The following is a 16,236-nucleotide window of genomic DNA, read 5'->3' as shown; positions in this document are numbered from 1 at the left end:
GAGTAGTTATGACCAGTGGATTTACCCAGCTAACAAGAAAAAAAAAAAAAAAAAAAAAAAAGATATGAATGGCTGGATGGATGATTGAATGAACAAGAAAAAAGTTTTTCCAACATTTCTCTGAAACGCCTATAACTATCATTTTGGCTTTTAGAGGAAAGGACTGTCCGAGGAGAAACCTGCCTGAATGCCTGACTATGCAGACTTCCTAGGTTACACTGCCACTTTCTTATGTAAAGTTTTATACACTGTACCCCCATAATAATTATGCAAATGTGACCCAAAACAAAAGAAAATGTGTCACATACAATCTCATAAAAATAATTTTGCATCAGGTGATGAAATCTAAATCCATCTTGCTGACTGTGATGACATAAGGAACATCAGCATAACTTTTCTTGAGCTATGAATGGTTACTATTAAAATGGACAAAAGAATTTCTGCAAAGAGGTACAAGATGTTAAATCTCCATGTACTTGGTTTATCCCGAACTTAAAGAGTTGTTTTATTTAATGTGTAGTACCTTCTGACATTCTTCTCTCCAGTAAGTATAACCCCCTCCCCTTCTGTACAGTATGAAACAGCAAGTACCTACAAAAATAATTCTGAGTAAAAGGACATGCTGCAAAAGAATGCATTATATTTCAGATTCCAGTAGCAGGGTGTGAGTTACCAGTAATAGGACACACTAGGCAAGTTTTCCTTTTAAATTTAAATTGCAGACTAAAACCATGAACTTCACAACTTCCTCCAAAAAATACAATTATGAGACCCTGGGAGAGCTCTAATCATAATAAAAGTTCTAAATAGGTCAAATGCCATTGGGTAAAGCATGTCTTCTGACTACCCACAGATACAGTAGTTTACTGTATCCAAAGGGTGTGAAAGTGGCTTGAATTATCTGTCACATGCTGTTTATTTGTTTATTACTGGTTATTTAAGTGCAACCACGCACAAGCTATACTACTACTGTGTCATCCTTCAAGTGAAGAAACACTTAAGCTGACATTTTAACAAAGCTACAAAGAGTGCAATGTAGCAGCTTCAATGAGAAAATAAGCCTTCAATAACCTAATATCCCTCTGCAAGGGGCTGAAAGATACCTATAGCACATACATTGTGGGAAGCTGTTAGGAAAACAACCCTTCAATTCTTTACTTCTGATTAAATGTAATTTTCAAAATGGAGCTTAAGTTTTCGAGTTTTATACATCAAGAACAATGTTGTTCCACACACACTGTAAAATGCTTCCAGCAATAAAGTAATGCTACTTACCAGTGCAGCAACATAGACTTTGTAGACTGGATCTGCACAGACCATAGACAACACGCTGCAGCAACACTCTACCACAGTGTCTCCTGAGATAGTAGTCTGAGATGACCCATTAACTCCTCCTAGTGCTCCAGCATTTAAACTGCTTCCGGTCACACTGCTTGCACTTCCTGTGCTTTCACCATTGGCTAACAGTAAAGCACCACTGACATCATGGGATAGACGCCTAAGTGCCATCTCTCGTATGTTCCAGTTTCGAGAAAAAAGGCATCCAACTAGTTCAAAACCGAACACCTAAAAAGTACATCAATTACATCAGTGATCAACACTAAATAAGTAATCTCAGAGGCTCCATTAAACTGTGTCACAATGGGTAACTCTAGGAAAAACATAAATTACAAATTAAGTGGAAAATGAAGAAGAAATCAAACATTAAGAACTACCCGGAAGCATTTTTCACACAAAAATGTGAAATTTTACTTCATAACAGGCTTCAAGTGAACAAAATTTGAAAAAAAAATTAAACTTCATATGTCATTTGATTCCTTGTTTTATAATGCAAAACTAACCATACCATTTGAAACAATACCATGCTGATTCTCATCAGGATTCATCAAAAGGCATTAGGGGATTCTTGGAAAGACGTCCAGTGGAAAAACAGTCACAAGTCCCTCAAATGAAACAGATTTATATGGTTTTATTTGTTTTGTCTTCTTGTTAACCAGGTAGATACATTAAGTTGAAGTGCCAAGTCGGCAAATGTTACTCCAGCAAATCTTGTTCTCTGGTATAAGGAAAAAAGAAGTTATGTACTTACCATAACGTTTTACCCAGGTTGTCGATTTTCATGTATCCACAACGGATGGGTTCTCGGCTAATTGCTAAAGCTCATGGCAACCAAAAACTGTCAAGCTTCCCCCTCTACCTATAATGCAATTGGTTCATTAGCATAGACAGAGTTTGCTGACAGAATAAGCTGAAGAGGAGGAGGAAGAAAAATAATTTTTATATTTCCAACAGGGACCAAGTCTGGCTGGGTCAGTCCTATAATGCAATTGGTTCATTAGCATATACAGAGTTTGCTGACAGAATAAGCTGAAGAAGAGGAGGAAGAAAAATACTTTTTATATTTCCAACACGGACCAAGTCTGGGTCAGTCACCATTTAAAATAATCAGCCAGATTATGAAAAGGTAGAAACCACCCATTCTTCCAAAAGAATTAGATAGAGGGTTGGAGAGTTGGGAGTTGAGAACACATGTTTAGATGATAGGGCTTGAATCTCCGAAACTCTTCTGGCAGAAGTGAGCGTGACTAACAGAATAGTCTTCCAGGAAAGGAACTTAATATCACAAGTATGGGAAGCTTCAAATGGTTGAGTGACTGCTTGTAATACCAAGCTGAGGTACAATGGTGGAGTAGGGTCTTTGAAGAGAGGTTGTAACAGAAGAGTACCCTTCAAGAAAAATTCACAGAGTTTGAGAAAGGCCACAGAAGAACCTTTAAAGCCAATATGGAAGTTAGAGATGTCTGCCAGTTGAACTTTGATGGTGGAGACAGAGGCTCCACTATCAAAAAGCAATGCCAAGAACTTGACGGTTCATGAATTAGAGCTGAAAGGGGTTCAATGTCATTCTGCAGTGTCCAATATACAAACTTCTTCCATTTACTAGAATACAGTTTTCATGTAGAAGGCTTATGAGACGAAAGTATTATGCGAACATGAAAAGACAGCCTAGGTTGTCTGGCTACTGCTAGAAGTGGAGAAACCAAGCTGTCAAGCTTGAGATTGTGAATGCTAGGATGGACCATGCCTGTCAAGTGGGACAGGAGATCTGGAATTGGATCCAGTATCCAAGGTTGTTCGATTAGGTGAGGCCAAAGGAAGGGGAACCAAATCTGTCGAGGCCAAAAGGAGCTGGGGGCTATGAGAATGACTTTGTGCTTCAACTTGACGGCTTTCTGAAGAAATATTGGAATCAAAGGTACTGGAGGAAAAGCATAAAGGAGACCGGGGTGGGGGTGGGATGGGGTGTAATCGTGAAGAAGAGCATCCCTGAGGCTTCCCCCATTGGGCAGATTAGGGCAAAATAGCTGCATTTGTTGTTCTGGATAGAGGCAAATAGACTGCGACAAGGCTAGCCCCATGACCAAAATAAATTTTCTCTATCACTCTCTGATTGAGGGACCACTCATGAGGTAGAAGAATGGACCTGCTTAACTTGTCTGCTATCACAATGGACTTCTCAGAATTTGTGTTGATATCAGAAAGTGGTTTTATGAGATCGCCCACTGCCACACTCTCAGGGCTTCTCGACACAGTGGATAAGACCTTCTTCCTCCTTGCTTGTTGATATAACAGCCCACTGACATGTTGTCTGTTTGAATTGCAATTGTTCTGGAGGAAAGAGCATCCTGAAAGGCTTGCAACACTAAGAGCACTGCCCTCGTCTCTAGAACACTGATATGTAATGAGGCCTCTACTGGGAACCAAGTTCTTTGGACTATTGACCCACTGCCATGCCCCCCCAACCACGGCAGGGAGGTGTCTGTGGTCACTGTGGCCTTGGGCTGAGGAGAAGATTGAGCCCACCACAGTAGACCTTTCTTTCAAATGTCGGTGATGGAAACTGGTGTGGATATGGGATGGGTAAGTATCGACCAATGTGCCACAAGCAACCACTGTAGAATTCGCATATGGCATCTGGCCAGGGGTACAAGAGTTATTGATGTTGCCATGGAGCCCAATGTTTGAAGAACTAGTCTGGCTGGCATTTTGTTCTTGCTGATTATGCTCGAAACCTGTCTTTGAATTGTCCATAGTCTCTGTGGAGGAAAAGAGGCTATAGTGGTTTATGTGTTTAAAATGGCACCTATGAATTCTAGGACTTGAGTTGGCTCTAGGTGATATTTTTCATAGCTGACAGTTATTCCCAAAGAGGAGCATGTTTGAAAAAACTTTTGTCTGGCTTCTACAAGTTGATGCCTGGTCGTGGTAGTGATAAGCCAGTCAGAAACACTTGGAATCCGTGCAGTCTCAAGTGAGCTGCTGCTACTGCCATGTTGTGGTGAGGCCAAAGGGCAATGCTCTGAATTGGTAGTGACTGGCTCCCAGCCAGAAGCGCAAGAACCTCCTAGATTGCCTGTGCAATTTTATGTAATACTACGCATCTTGGAGGTCTATGGAGCACATACAGTCATCCTTTTCCAGAAACAGAAGAATGGACTGAAACGTGACCATACAGAATTTAGTTCAACGAACCAACTTGTTTCATTTGCTGAGATCTAGAATAGGTCTCCTCCAGTCCCCTGTCTTTTTTGGCATTAAAAAGAACCTTGAGTAAATTCTGGATCCTATCTGGTTTCAGGGAACCTTTTGAATGACTTGCTTTTCTAGCAGCTTTTACATTTCTAGTGCTTCTTGTTCCCTTTGATTGGGTGGAACATTGGGATTTTTTGTAAGAGGATGGAGTTAGTGAAAAGGGAATAATATAACCTCTGGATATAATTCCCTGCACCCATTTGTCGGAAGTTATCTGTAGCCAGGCTCTCTGGTGCAGGGAAAAACAACCACCGACTGCCTCCAGAGGAGGGTACTCGGGTCTCCTTTCATGAGCGCTGGAAAGGTTTACCAAAAAATGAGTCTCAGAAACCTTGGTTCCGTGGACCCTCTCTGCCGCAAGGGTGGAGTCTTCCACTGGAGCTCCCCCCTCTGCGCCTGAGGGAGCTCTCACTACATGTGTCAGGAAAGGACCACTGGGACTTCTTGAACCACATTTTTCCACCAATGCACTGATTCTTCGAGAAAGGTCTCTGAGGAGTGGAAAAATGTACCCCCACTGCAGAGTGAGTCCTTCTATCCTTGTATGTGCGTCTTTAACTTTGGGCCCAAAGAAAGAAGTGCTGTCAGAGGGAGCACTGACAAAGGTAGACTTGAAGGGTTTCTTGAAGTCACACAAATGCATCCAGGTGCGTCTCCTTAAGGTTACGCCTGAACCGATGGCTCTTGTCGTCCCTTCGGTTGCATGAGAAATAAGCCTCATGGACAAGCATCAGAGACTATCCATGTGCAACTAACAGTGGGTAAAACTGCCTTCCAGTTTATAGCCTGCTACAGACCACCCTCCCAAACCCAGGAACCCCACTCGGCCTTCCTGAGAACACTGGAAAATATGAAGGTCTCTCCAAACACCATTATATTTGGCGACTTCAACTACCCTAACATAGACTGGGAGCATTAATCTAGCTCCAACACCCTAGCCCGAAGGTTCCTAGAATTTATAAACTCAAATGTTATGGAACAACTTGTTGCCACTCCCACAAGAGGGGAAAACATACTGGACCTGATCATCACCAACATGGGGACTCTATGCTCCAGACCAGAAGTGTATCCCTCACTGGTAAGATCAGACCATAAACTAATCTCACTAGATATTCACATCCCGACCCCAGCCCCTGCCCAGAAAACCACAGTGAAAAACTTCTCTAAAGCAAATTTCACACTCCTCAAAACCGAGGTGGAATCCTTCAAAGCCCCCGGGCCTGTGGAAAATACAGCCCAGACCGCAGAATCTTTTATAAACGCATTCTATGAACACCTTCAAGAATGCATGGATCATGCAATCCCAAATAAAACCAAGACCCAATCCTCCAAAGTTAGGCATCCTGTCTGGTGGACTCCAGCCATAAACAAACTATACAATAGAAGGAGGAAGCTACTACATGATAGAGCAAAATCCCAAAAAGGGAAGGCATCTCTGATCAGTATTAGCAAAAAAACTACGGGCACTCATAAAATCGTCTAAGGCCAGCTTCGAGAGAAAATTTGCAGAGGACACTAAGGATAATCACAAGGCTTTCTTTAGTTCATAGGTTCATAGGTTCATACTAGGCTATCTGCCCTAGGGCATTTATAAGCCTAGCCAGAATATGTTTGGCTTTCGCCACCCATTTTAAATTTATTTTGCTATGCCCTTTTTCGAGGTTAGTATACTGTGCCTCTGTCTAACAGTGACACAGAAGTGATACCCGGGGTAAACCTATGATCTCCCATCCACTCATCAAGATTCCTCTTGAAGAGAGTCAATGAGGGACTCTGCCTAACCTGGACTGGGATTTTATTCCAGAGTGAAGGGAGCCTCTGGGTTATGAATCTGTCCCTCCAGCATGTCCTATTTATTTCAGTACTGAGGTGCAAGTCTCTCGAGCGCATAGCTCGATGGGATTTGGATTTTCTGAGGTGCAGCATGTCCATTAATTCCGGGTTGGACATGGCTTTATACGTCAGGCACAGATCGCCTCTGAACAGGCGGTATGCCACTGAGTAGAGCTGGAGTTTCTTTAACCAGGCAGCATATGGCATCTGTTTGAGCCTTTTGATCCTCTTGGTGAGGTACTTTTGGGGTCTTTCCAGTTGCTGCAGGTGTCTGGTAAGGTACATCCCAAAAGGGGCATTGTACTCAATTATGGGCCTGATGAGGGATGAGTAAAGAGGCACGATGACATCCCCTGATCTAGATGTGAATCCCTTCATGATTAGGTGGGCTATATAAAATGTTTTTCTAACCACTTTGGCCACGTGGTTGTCAAATGAGAGATTGCTATCAACTTGGGTCCCCAGGTCCCTAATTACTTCTTCTGTACTTAATGGATTACCACCTATGTGGTAATTTGTGGGCACTTTGTTTTTGCCAAAGGGGATGACTATACACTTTTTGGCATTTAGCTTGAGGCCATGGCTCTGGCACCAGTAGTCTGTTTCTATGAGGCCCTTTTGGAGGATGCTTGTGTCGGCTGGAGAGTCGATTATGGCGCCCAGTTTGCAGTTATCTGCAAACTTGGTCAGCCACAGTCCTTCTGTGTTGGCCTGTACCTCCGAGAAATATATACCGAACAAGAGAGGTCCCAGGACTGAGCCTTGTGGGACACCACTTGTAACTGGTTTGGAGTCTGACATGGCTCCAGCAATTCTAACCATGTGGGTTCTGTCCTTGAGCCAGTTTGCAATCCATCTAGTGACATAGGGGTTTATATTTAAGCTGGTGAGCTTATCTATAATGCCCGAGTGGGGTATTGTATCGAAGGCTTTTGCGAGGTCCAGGTAGGCTGTGTGGACCACCTTCCCCTCGTCAATGGCCTTGGTGACTGTTTCAAAGAAATCAACCAGGTTTAAGAGGCAGGATCTGCCCTTAACAAATAGGTAGGATCCAGTGTTTGTAGGTCCCCGATATCTTTATTTATGAGGTCCATGATGATCCTTTCCATAGCTTTGCAGACCAAGCTAGTCAGGCTTATGGGGCGATAGTTTCCAGGATCCGTTGAGGCACCACCTTTATGGAGAGGGACCACTGCTGCTGTACGCAACTCTTTGGGCACATAACCTGTAGTAAGGCTGAGATTGAACAGTAGTTTTATGTTTGGGTTTAGCTCTTCTTGGAGTTCATGTAGGATGCAGCCCGGGACACCATCTGGTCCCATTGAAGCTGTGTTTTTTGCTTTGGAGAGGGCGGCTCTTACCTGAGCATCTGAGATGTCAGGGGGGCAGCACTCCGCTGGGATAGATATTTGCCCTTTTGGTGGGGGGGGGGGGGAGTTTGCGCTGAACCTGTCAGCTAGGATGTTGGCAATGTCTGTGGGTTCGGTGTATTTTTTGTCATTTTGGACTAATTCTGAGCATATCTGGGAATTCCAACCCAGGTTCCTAACATAACTAAAGAAAGCCTTGTGATTATCCTTAGTGTCCTGTGCAATTTTTCTCTCGAAGCTGGCCTTAGACAATTTTATGTGTGCCCGTAGTTTTTTGCTAATACTGATCAGTGATACCTTCCCTTTTTGGGATTTTGCTCCATCATTTAGTAGTTTCCTCCTTCTATTGTATAGTTTGTTTAAGGCTGGGGTCCACCAGACAAGACGTCTGCCTTTGGAGGATTGGGTCTTGGTTTTATTTGGGATCGCATGATCCATGCATTCCTTAAGGTGTTCATAGAATGCGTTTATAAAGGATTCTGCAGTCTGGGCCATATTTTCCACAGGCCCGGGGACTTTGAAGGATTCCACCTCAGTTTTGAGGAGTGTGAAATTTGCTTTAGAGAAGTTTTTCACTGTGGTTTTCTGGGCAGGGGGTGGGGTCGGGATGTGAATATCCAGTGAGATTAGTTTATGGTCTGATCTTAACAGTGAGGGATACACTTCTGGTCTGGAGCATAGAGTCCCCATGTTGGTGATGATCAGGTCCAGTATGTTTTCCCCTCTTGTGGGAGTGGTAACAAGTTGTTCCATAGCATTTGAGTTTATAAATTCTAGGAACCTTTGGGCTAGGGTGTTGGAGCTAGAGTAATGCTCCCAGTCTATGTTTGGGTAGTTGAAGTCGCCCAATATAATGGTGTTTGGAGAGACCTTCATATTTTCCAGTGTTCTCAGGAAGGCCGAGTGGGGTTCCTGGGTTTGGGAGGGTGGTCTGTAGCAGGCTATAAACTGGAAGGCAGTTTTACCCACTGTTAGTTGCACATGGATAGTCTCTGATGCTTCGTGCTTTGCCACCAACCTGGAGGTGTGGGTATCTTTGATGAATATCGATACTCCCCCTCCTTTTGTGGTTCAGTCCAAGTTTTGGGGCCGAAAAGCATGGTATGAGGTATAACCTGGTAGTGCTGGGGTGCTCTCGGGTGCCCTGAACCAGGTTTATATTACTGCACAGATATCGATGTTCTCCATGCTAAGGAGAGTTTCGAGTGCGTGCATCTTGAGGTTTAGACTTCTGGCGTTGAGTAAAATTACTCTTAGTTTCTTATCCCTTGTGATACCTATGGAGGTGGGTTTGTCTTTTGAGCCTTGCCTAAAAAAGGCACTATGGGGGTAGCAAGAGCCTTTGCCAATATCCGAAAGCCCAGGGGTGACAGGTGCAAGCCATCCCTAGCGAAGCAAAGGGGGTTGGGAGGGTGTTTGCCTTACAAACACGAGTTTCAGGGTTTGAGTCTCACAAGGGATAATTGGCTAGGCTTAAAATGGCTCGCAAGGGCAGTTAGCTTAGTACTAATCTATGAACCTATAAGCATCGTGGCTTGTCGAGCATATCATCCCAAGCTGACAGGCATTGGATCCCCTTTGAATGACACCAGTACTTAAGCCAATTGTTGAAATTGATCATCTTGTCTTCATATTGTGGCATCATTCTTGGTGAGGGTAAGATGCTACTCAAGGTCAGGGTCATACCGGCCTGGGCTACATGCTCAGAGAGCTCCTTTATGTCTCTTTTCATGTAGTCCAGGGAGGTACGTCTCAGGTCATTCACACCAGCATGAACAATGACTGAGTCATATTTGTACTTGCCTTGGAGTGACCTGAGTGCTTGTGTTATGTGGCGGATCCTAGCGCCCCACAGGCTGCTCACCGTGACCCTCTCCTTGTTCAGCCTGGTGAGCGGGACGTCAGTGTGCCTGACGATACAGTTACCTATTACAAGTGTATCAGGTGTGTTGTTTAGTCTTAAGGGCTGTGACTGTTTGGCACACTGGCTTTGTGAGATATGTGTTGCACGTGTTTTGTTTTGGGGTAGCGGCTGCTTGGGTGTCTGCTTTGGAGGTCTCTGCTGCTTCGGCAGATCTTTATTTAGAGCCTCCGAGTATGTTTTTGTGTGATTATGTGTTTGGTTTGCTGTCGTGGTAGGTCTATGTGAGACTGGAATTGTAGTGAGTGTGGTTTCCTTCTCCTCCTGACTGGTTATGCCAGTACTGAGTTGAGAGAGCTTAGCCTCCAGTTTGGCTATATGGTTGCATCTCTCACATGTGTTGGAATTTGTTGGGAGGAGGAGAGGGTTGTCTGTGTACATGAGGCAGTTGTAACATTGCCTCAAGATTCCCAGATTCACCAGCTGGACCAGAGAGGAGATTGACAACTGACCTTTGGACATGCTAGAATAATATTGGGAATTCCTTAATAATTGAAAACCAGGGCCAGTGGGGAGTGAGGGTGTAGTGCTTTTAATTTTTAGTGCTGACTTATATAATTGATTTAGTGAGCAAGTGCCAGGGAACCTGGGTGGGAATTCCCAGATATGCTCAGAATTAGTCCAAAATGACAAAAAATACACCGAACCCACAGACATTGCCAACATCCTAGCTGACAGGTTCAGCGCAAACTCCCCCCCCCCCTTCCCCACCAAAAGGGCAAATATCTATCCCAGCAGAGTGCTGCCCCCCTGACATCTCAGATGCTCAGGTAAGAGCCGCCCTCTCCAAAGCAAAAACACAGCATCAATGGGACCAGACGGTGTCCCGGGCTGCGTCCTACATGAACTCCAAGAAGAATTAAACCCAAACATAAAACTACTGTTCAATCTCAGCCTTACTACAGGATATGTACCCAAAGAGTGGCGTACAGCAACAGTGGTCCCTCTCCACAAAGGTGGTGCCTCAACGGATCCTGGAAACTATCGCCCCATAAGCCTGACTAGCTTGGTCTGCAAAGCTATGGAAAGGATCATCATGGACCTCATAAATAAAGATATTGGGGACCTACAGACACTGGATCCTACCCAGTTCGGCTTTGTTAAGGGCAGATCCTGCCTCTTAAACCTGGTTGATTTCTTTGAAACAGTCACCAAGGCCATTGACGAGGGGAAGGTGGTCCACACAGCCTACCTGGACCTTGCAAAAGCCATGATACAATACCCCACTCGGGCATTATAGATAAGCTCACCAGCTTAAATATAAACCCTATGTCACTAGATGGGTTGCAAACTGGCTCAAGGACAGAACCCACATGGTTAGAATTGCTGGAGCCATGTCAGACTCCAAACCAGTTACAAGTGGCATCCCACAAGGCTCAGTCCTGGGACCTCTCTTGTTCGGTATATATTTCTCGGAGGTACAGGCTAACACGGAAGGACTGTGGCTGACCAAGTTCACAGATGACTGCAAACTGGGTGCCATAATCGACTCTCCAGCCGACACAAGCATCCTACAAAAGGGCCTCATAGAAACAGACAACTGGTGCCAGAGCCATGGCCTCAAGCTAAACGCCAAAAAGTGTACAGTCATCCCCTTTGGCAAAAACAAAGTGCTCACAAATTACCACATAGGTGGTAGTCCATTAAGTATGGAAGAAGTAATTAGGGACCTGAGGACCCAAGTTGATAGCAATCTCTCATTTGACAACCACGTGGCCAAAGTGGTTAGAAAAACATTTTATATAGCCCACCTAATCACGAAGGGATTCACATCTAGATCAGGGGAGGTCATCGTGCCTCTTTACTCATCCCTCATCAGGCCCATAATTGAGTACAACGCCCCTTTTGGGATGTACCTTACCAGACACCTGCAGCAACTGGAAAGACCCCAAAAGTACCTCACTAAGAGGATCAAGGGCTCAAACAGATGCCATATGCTGCCCGGTTAAAGAAACTCCAGCCCTATTCAGTGATATACCGCCTGCTCAGAGGTGATCTGTGCCTGACGTATAAAGCCATGTCCAACCCGGAATTAATGGACATGCTGCACCTCAGAAAATCCAAATCCCATCGAGCTACGCGCTCAAGAGACTTGAACCTCAGCACTGAAATAAATAGGACATGCTGGAGGGACAGATTCATAACCCAGAGGCTCCCTTCACTCTGGAATAAAATCCCAGTCCAGGTTAGGCAGAGTCCCTCATTGACTCTCTTCAACAGGAATCTTGATGAGTGGATGGGAGATGGTAGGTTTACCCCGGGTATCACTTCTGTGTCACTGTTAGACAGAGGCACAGTATACTAACCTCGAAAAAGGGCATAGCAAAATTCATTTAAAATGGGTGGCAAAAGCCAAACACACTCTGGCTAAGCTTATAAATGCCCTAGGGCAGATAGCCCAGTATGAACCTATGAAGTTGGAAATGGATGGCAGGATGGCCAATTTAGAAGTTACGGAGTCCGGAACCTTGTCAGAAACAGCTCCTAAAAGGGTATCTGAAAGTTCTTTAATCAGATCCCTCTGCAACCTCACAAAATATGCCAGGTAATTCAAAGACTATAAGGTAAAGGTCGACGAAGCATAAATTCACTTCCCTATCCTATCCATCATCCTAGGAGGATGAACAGTGGAACTTTTATCTGCCAGTTCCTTTTTGGCGGCTGCAGCCACAACCATGGCATCTACTGGTAAGCCCTTGGTCCAGAAGGGTTTGTCTAGGAGTGCAGTTATGATTTTGTCCAGGGTATTGGCTCAATAGAGATGGGGGCCTTCCACGCCCACTGAGAGATCAACTCAATGAGCTCTTCTGTGGGCAGGGTCACCCAGGAGGCAGATGGTTGGGTGCCAATGGCCTACAGGTATACAGATTTCTCTGAAATAGGAATGCAACTGCCAATCACCTCCCTGCTTCAAAATTTCCAGGATGTCCCCAAAGGACACATTATCCGGAGGTGACTGTGGGGATCCTTTGCCCTCCTCAAAATCTGTGTCTTCAGTGTATGATTCATCAGGGGAATCGATGCGTTTCCTCTTACACTTCCTCTTCTGAGGAACCTCCTCAGTGGGAAGTTCTGGGGAGGTGTTGGAAGAAGAAATTCCCTAATGTGGGGTTCTCTTTAAGACCCAACACCCACTGCCCAGCTGGAGGAAGTGGATGAGGCTCTGGAGCAAGGAGGGACCTGGAAGTTTGTTCTGGGGGGGGGGGATTGATGTCTTGAAACAGACAAGGCCCATCAATGGTAAGACGGGAGTCCAGGCCTGCAGTTCCCCCCCCCCCCCAACCAGGGCAGACCCCTCCAGAGGCAAAAGTCTGAGCCAAGATGATCCGTGTCGAAGCTCCACGGAGAAGAGACGACTCTGAAAAAACTTGGGTTGACTCAAACTCCTTTGAACCAATAGGACAAACATGGCTCTGGGAGGTCTCCCATTCTGAGCAAGCCCAAGAACTCGGGACACAATTGGCGCCGATGAAGAAGACAACTTCAGGACCAAGACAGTCAGTGCTGGATAACTCGGAACCGAGGACTCTGAACTTACAACAGAGGTCAGAGGAGGAAAAGTGCTTGGAGGGATGAATGCAAAAGGACCCTGACCCAATGGGGTAGCAGCCCTAGAGATTCCAGTGACTGCCTGCACCTAGAGAAAGAATAGTTGTGTAAAATCGTATCATAACCACAGATGTCCTTCTCTTCCATGTTACAGTATTCCAAATCCTTGGGTTATTCTCTGCTAGCTACCTGAATGTCCAGCCAGTATACAAAAGTTTCTAGTCACTGCTAGGTATGTGAGTCTTCTGACGTTGGTCGAGAGAGCGTGGGCCATAAAGGTGATGTCTGCATGTACCTTTCCTCAGAAATGAACACCCCAGTTGGACTCCAGTCCCAGAATACCTGTACAAGTCCTGTGTCATCCAAGAAGGGATAGTTTTAATTGAAAGGGGGGTAGGAAGGAGGGAATGAATACTGGAACATGGAAGAGAAGAACATCTATGGTTATGGTAATATTTGACACCACTATTCTATGTCCTTCTATTCACATGTTGCAGTATTCCAAACTGTTTTCTATGAAACCATGTAGGATTGTCCTAGCAAATCCCATTCTAGATCTGGAGATATGATCCAGTCTGTAGTGTTTAGTGAAGGTATGGACAGATGTCCATGTAGCTGCCTCTAGAATGGAAACAGTATCCAGTCCTTTAAAGAAGGTTCCATATGAAGCCATGGCTCCAGTGGAGTGGGCCTTAACTTTTGAATTTAGATGTTTTCCATGGTAGGTGTAGCAAAAGGATATAGCCCTGGAAATCCAGGCAGAAACTGTCGGCTTTGTCACTGCTTTTCCCAGAGCCCTGGGGTGAAAGGAGACAAATAATTGCTCTGATTTCCTAATGGACTTGGTCTTGTCAAGGTAAAATCTAAGCTGTCTGAACATCAAAGGAATGCAAGACTATCTCACTGTCATTCTGGGGATGTGGGAAAAAGCTGGGCAGGTGAATATCTTGGTTTAAGGACAGCTCACTGACCACCTTGGGCATGAAGGAGGGATTCGTCCTCGGGGTCACTCTATCCTTGTGGAAGAGGAGAAAGGGAGGCGTTGCCATGAGGGCCTAAAGCTCTGACACTCTTCTGGCTGATGTCAGGGCCACCAGGAGTACAGTCTTCCAATTACAGAGTTTCAGGGATGCTTTGGATGCTGGTTCAAAGGGAGCAACCATGAGCTTCTCTAAAATGTAGTTCAGGTCCCATGGAGGTGAAACTTGCCTCCTGTGGGGCCTGAGATGCAGTACTCCCTTGATGAATAACTTTGCAAGAAGACAGGATGCAAGAGGAGGTTCAAGAGGCAGACAAGCCGAAATAGCAGCAAGGTGGGCCTTAACAGAGGAATATGCCAACCCTGCTTGTAAGAGTTCACACAGACAGGACAGCACTAAGGGGACCTCATCTTGCAGTGGGTCCAGCTGTCTTTGCTTACACCACATGGAGAATATTTTCCATTTAGATAAATAAGATCTCCTAGTATTAGGTTTCCTGGGCTCCTGCAGGACTTTCAACATGTCCTCAGTGCAAAGGTGTCTGTAAGGGATCAAGACTCTATCACCCATAGAGTAAGGTTCAGAGATTCCAGGTAGGGATGGATTAGGGATCCCTTGTCCTGTGTGAGAAGGTCCACTCTGTGAGGTAACTTGTGAAGATTGCCCCTGGCTAAATGCAGAAGGTGGGGGAACCAATGCAGTCTTGGTCAAAAGGGAGTCACTAACAAGATTTTTGGTTTGTCCCACTGGATTTTTAGTAGGACTTTTTGAAGGAGTGGGAAAGGGGGGATGCATAGAGAAACATCCCCTTCCAAGAGACTGAAAAGGCGTCCATGGCCTGTGCAAAAGATTGGTAGCTGTCAATTCAGAGAGGAGGCAAACAGATCTATTTGTGGTGTACCCCACTTGTGGACAATGTCCAGGAACACATCCCTGTGAAGCATCCATTTGTGGTACTGTGACATGGGCCTGCTCAGAGTGTTTGCCTGAGTGTTCTGTGGTGAAGTGGTATAAACTGCTTGCAGGGAGACTCCCTGTTGGGCCACCAGTTCCCAGGCTTGGAGTGGAGTGCAAGTCTGCATAGCAAGTAGGATTGTGCTCCCCCCAGTTTGTTCACATACCACAGAACTGTAGTGTTGTCTGTGAACAATTTTTGGGGCCTTTGTTTTAGGATATGTAGAAAAGCTCTCAAGGCAAATAAGATTGCTCTCATTTCCCTGATGTTGATATGCTCCTGTCTCAAGGTCTCTGACCAGAAACCCTGGACTCTCAGGCTGCCTAAATCAGCTCTCCAGCCCAGATCTGAGGCATCTGTGTATATCTCCTGAACTGGGGGAAGGGGTTGTAAGGGGAGTCCTGGGTTGAGTGTGATTTGCTCAACCACCAAAGGATCTCCTTCCTCAGGCAGGGAAGGAAGGGAATGTTGAAGTCCAAGGGGTGTGACTGTTGGGTCCATGTTGACCTCAGGTACCACTGCAATTTTCTCATGTATAGTCTTGCCAATGGCAGCACTGGGATAGGGGGAAGCCATATGACCCAGTAATCTGAGATACTGTCTGGCTGTCATAGCAGTGGTGCGGAGGACAGAGAAAGTACAGTTGTGTACACTTACCATAAATGTAGATGTTCGAGTGTATTCACTGTTGCAGTCATTACATTTGGGTACTCTGCTGGCAGGCTGCCCGCAGTCAGTCTGATTAACAAAGTCTTGGGTCCTGCGTCGGTTGCTGTCCCTTCTTCCATGATGTCAGGTCATCAGGGGTATAAAACATGCAGCCGACGCCATTACATCAGTTTTTCTTGCCCCAGATGTCAGGTGCCCCCCAAAGGGGAGCAAAACATATAAGTAATTAAAAACACAAAAATATACCTCCAAACAAAAGCAAATAAACAAAAAAGGCTTTTAAGCATAGTAAAAGAAAGCAGAGGTATAGTAAGAGAAAAACAGGGGGCTGGAGGGAGGGTAACCAGGACTGCAACAGTGAATACA

At 45.2% G+C, this 16,236-nt stretch overlaps 1 protein-coding gene across 1 annotated transcript in view; it reads right to left on the bottom strand.

Annotated features, from left to right (window-relative positions):
- Positions 1 to 16,236, bottom strand: part of MAP3K1 (mitogen-activated protein kinase kinase kinase 1) — an 886,724-nt gene that overhangs the window by 356,709 nt on the left and 513,779 nt on the right. The window contains exon 10 of the mRNA XM_044063789.1: positions 1,276 to 1,566. Coding sequence (XP_043919724.1) covers positions 1,276 to 1,566 — 291 coding nt within the window. The remainder of the gene's footprint in view (positions 1 to 1,275; positions 1,567 to 16,236) is intronic.

Source organism: Protopterus annectens, chromosome 2.part2 (genome assembly GCF_019279795.1).
Source record: "Protopterus annectens isolate FY-2018-M chromosome 2.part2, PAN1.0, whole genome shotgun sequence".
Classification (NCBI taxonomy): domain Eukaryota; kingdom Metazoa; phylum Chordata; order Ceratodontiformes; family Protopteridae; genus Protopterus; species Protopterus annectens.
Note: the sequence above shows the minus strand (reverse complement) of the source record. Positions and strands in the feature narration are given on the sequence as shown.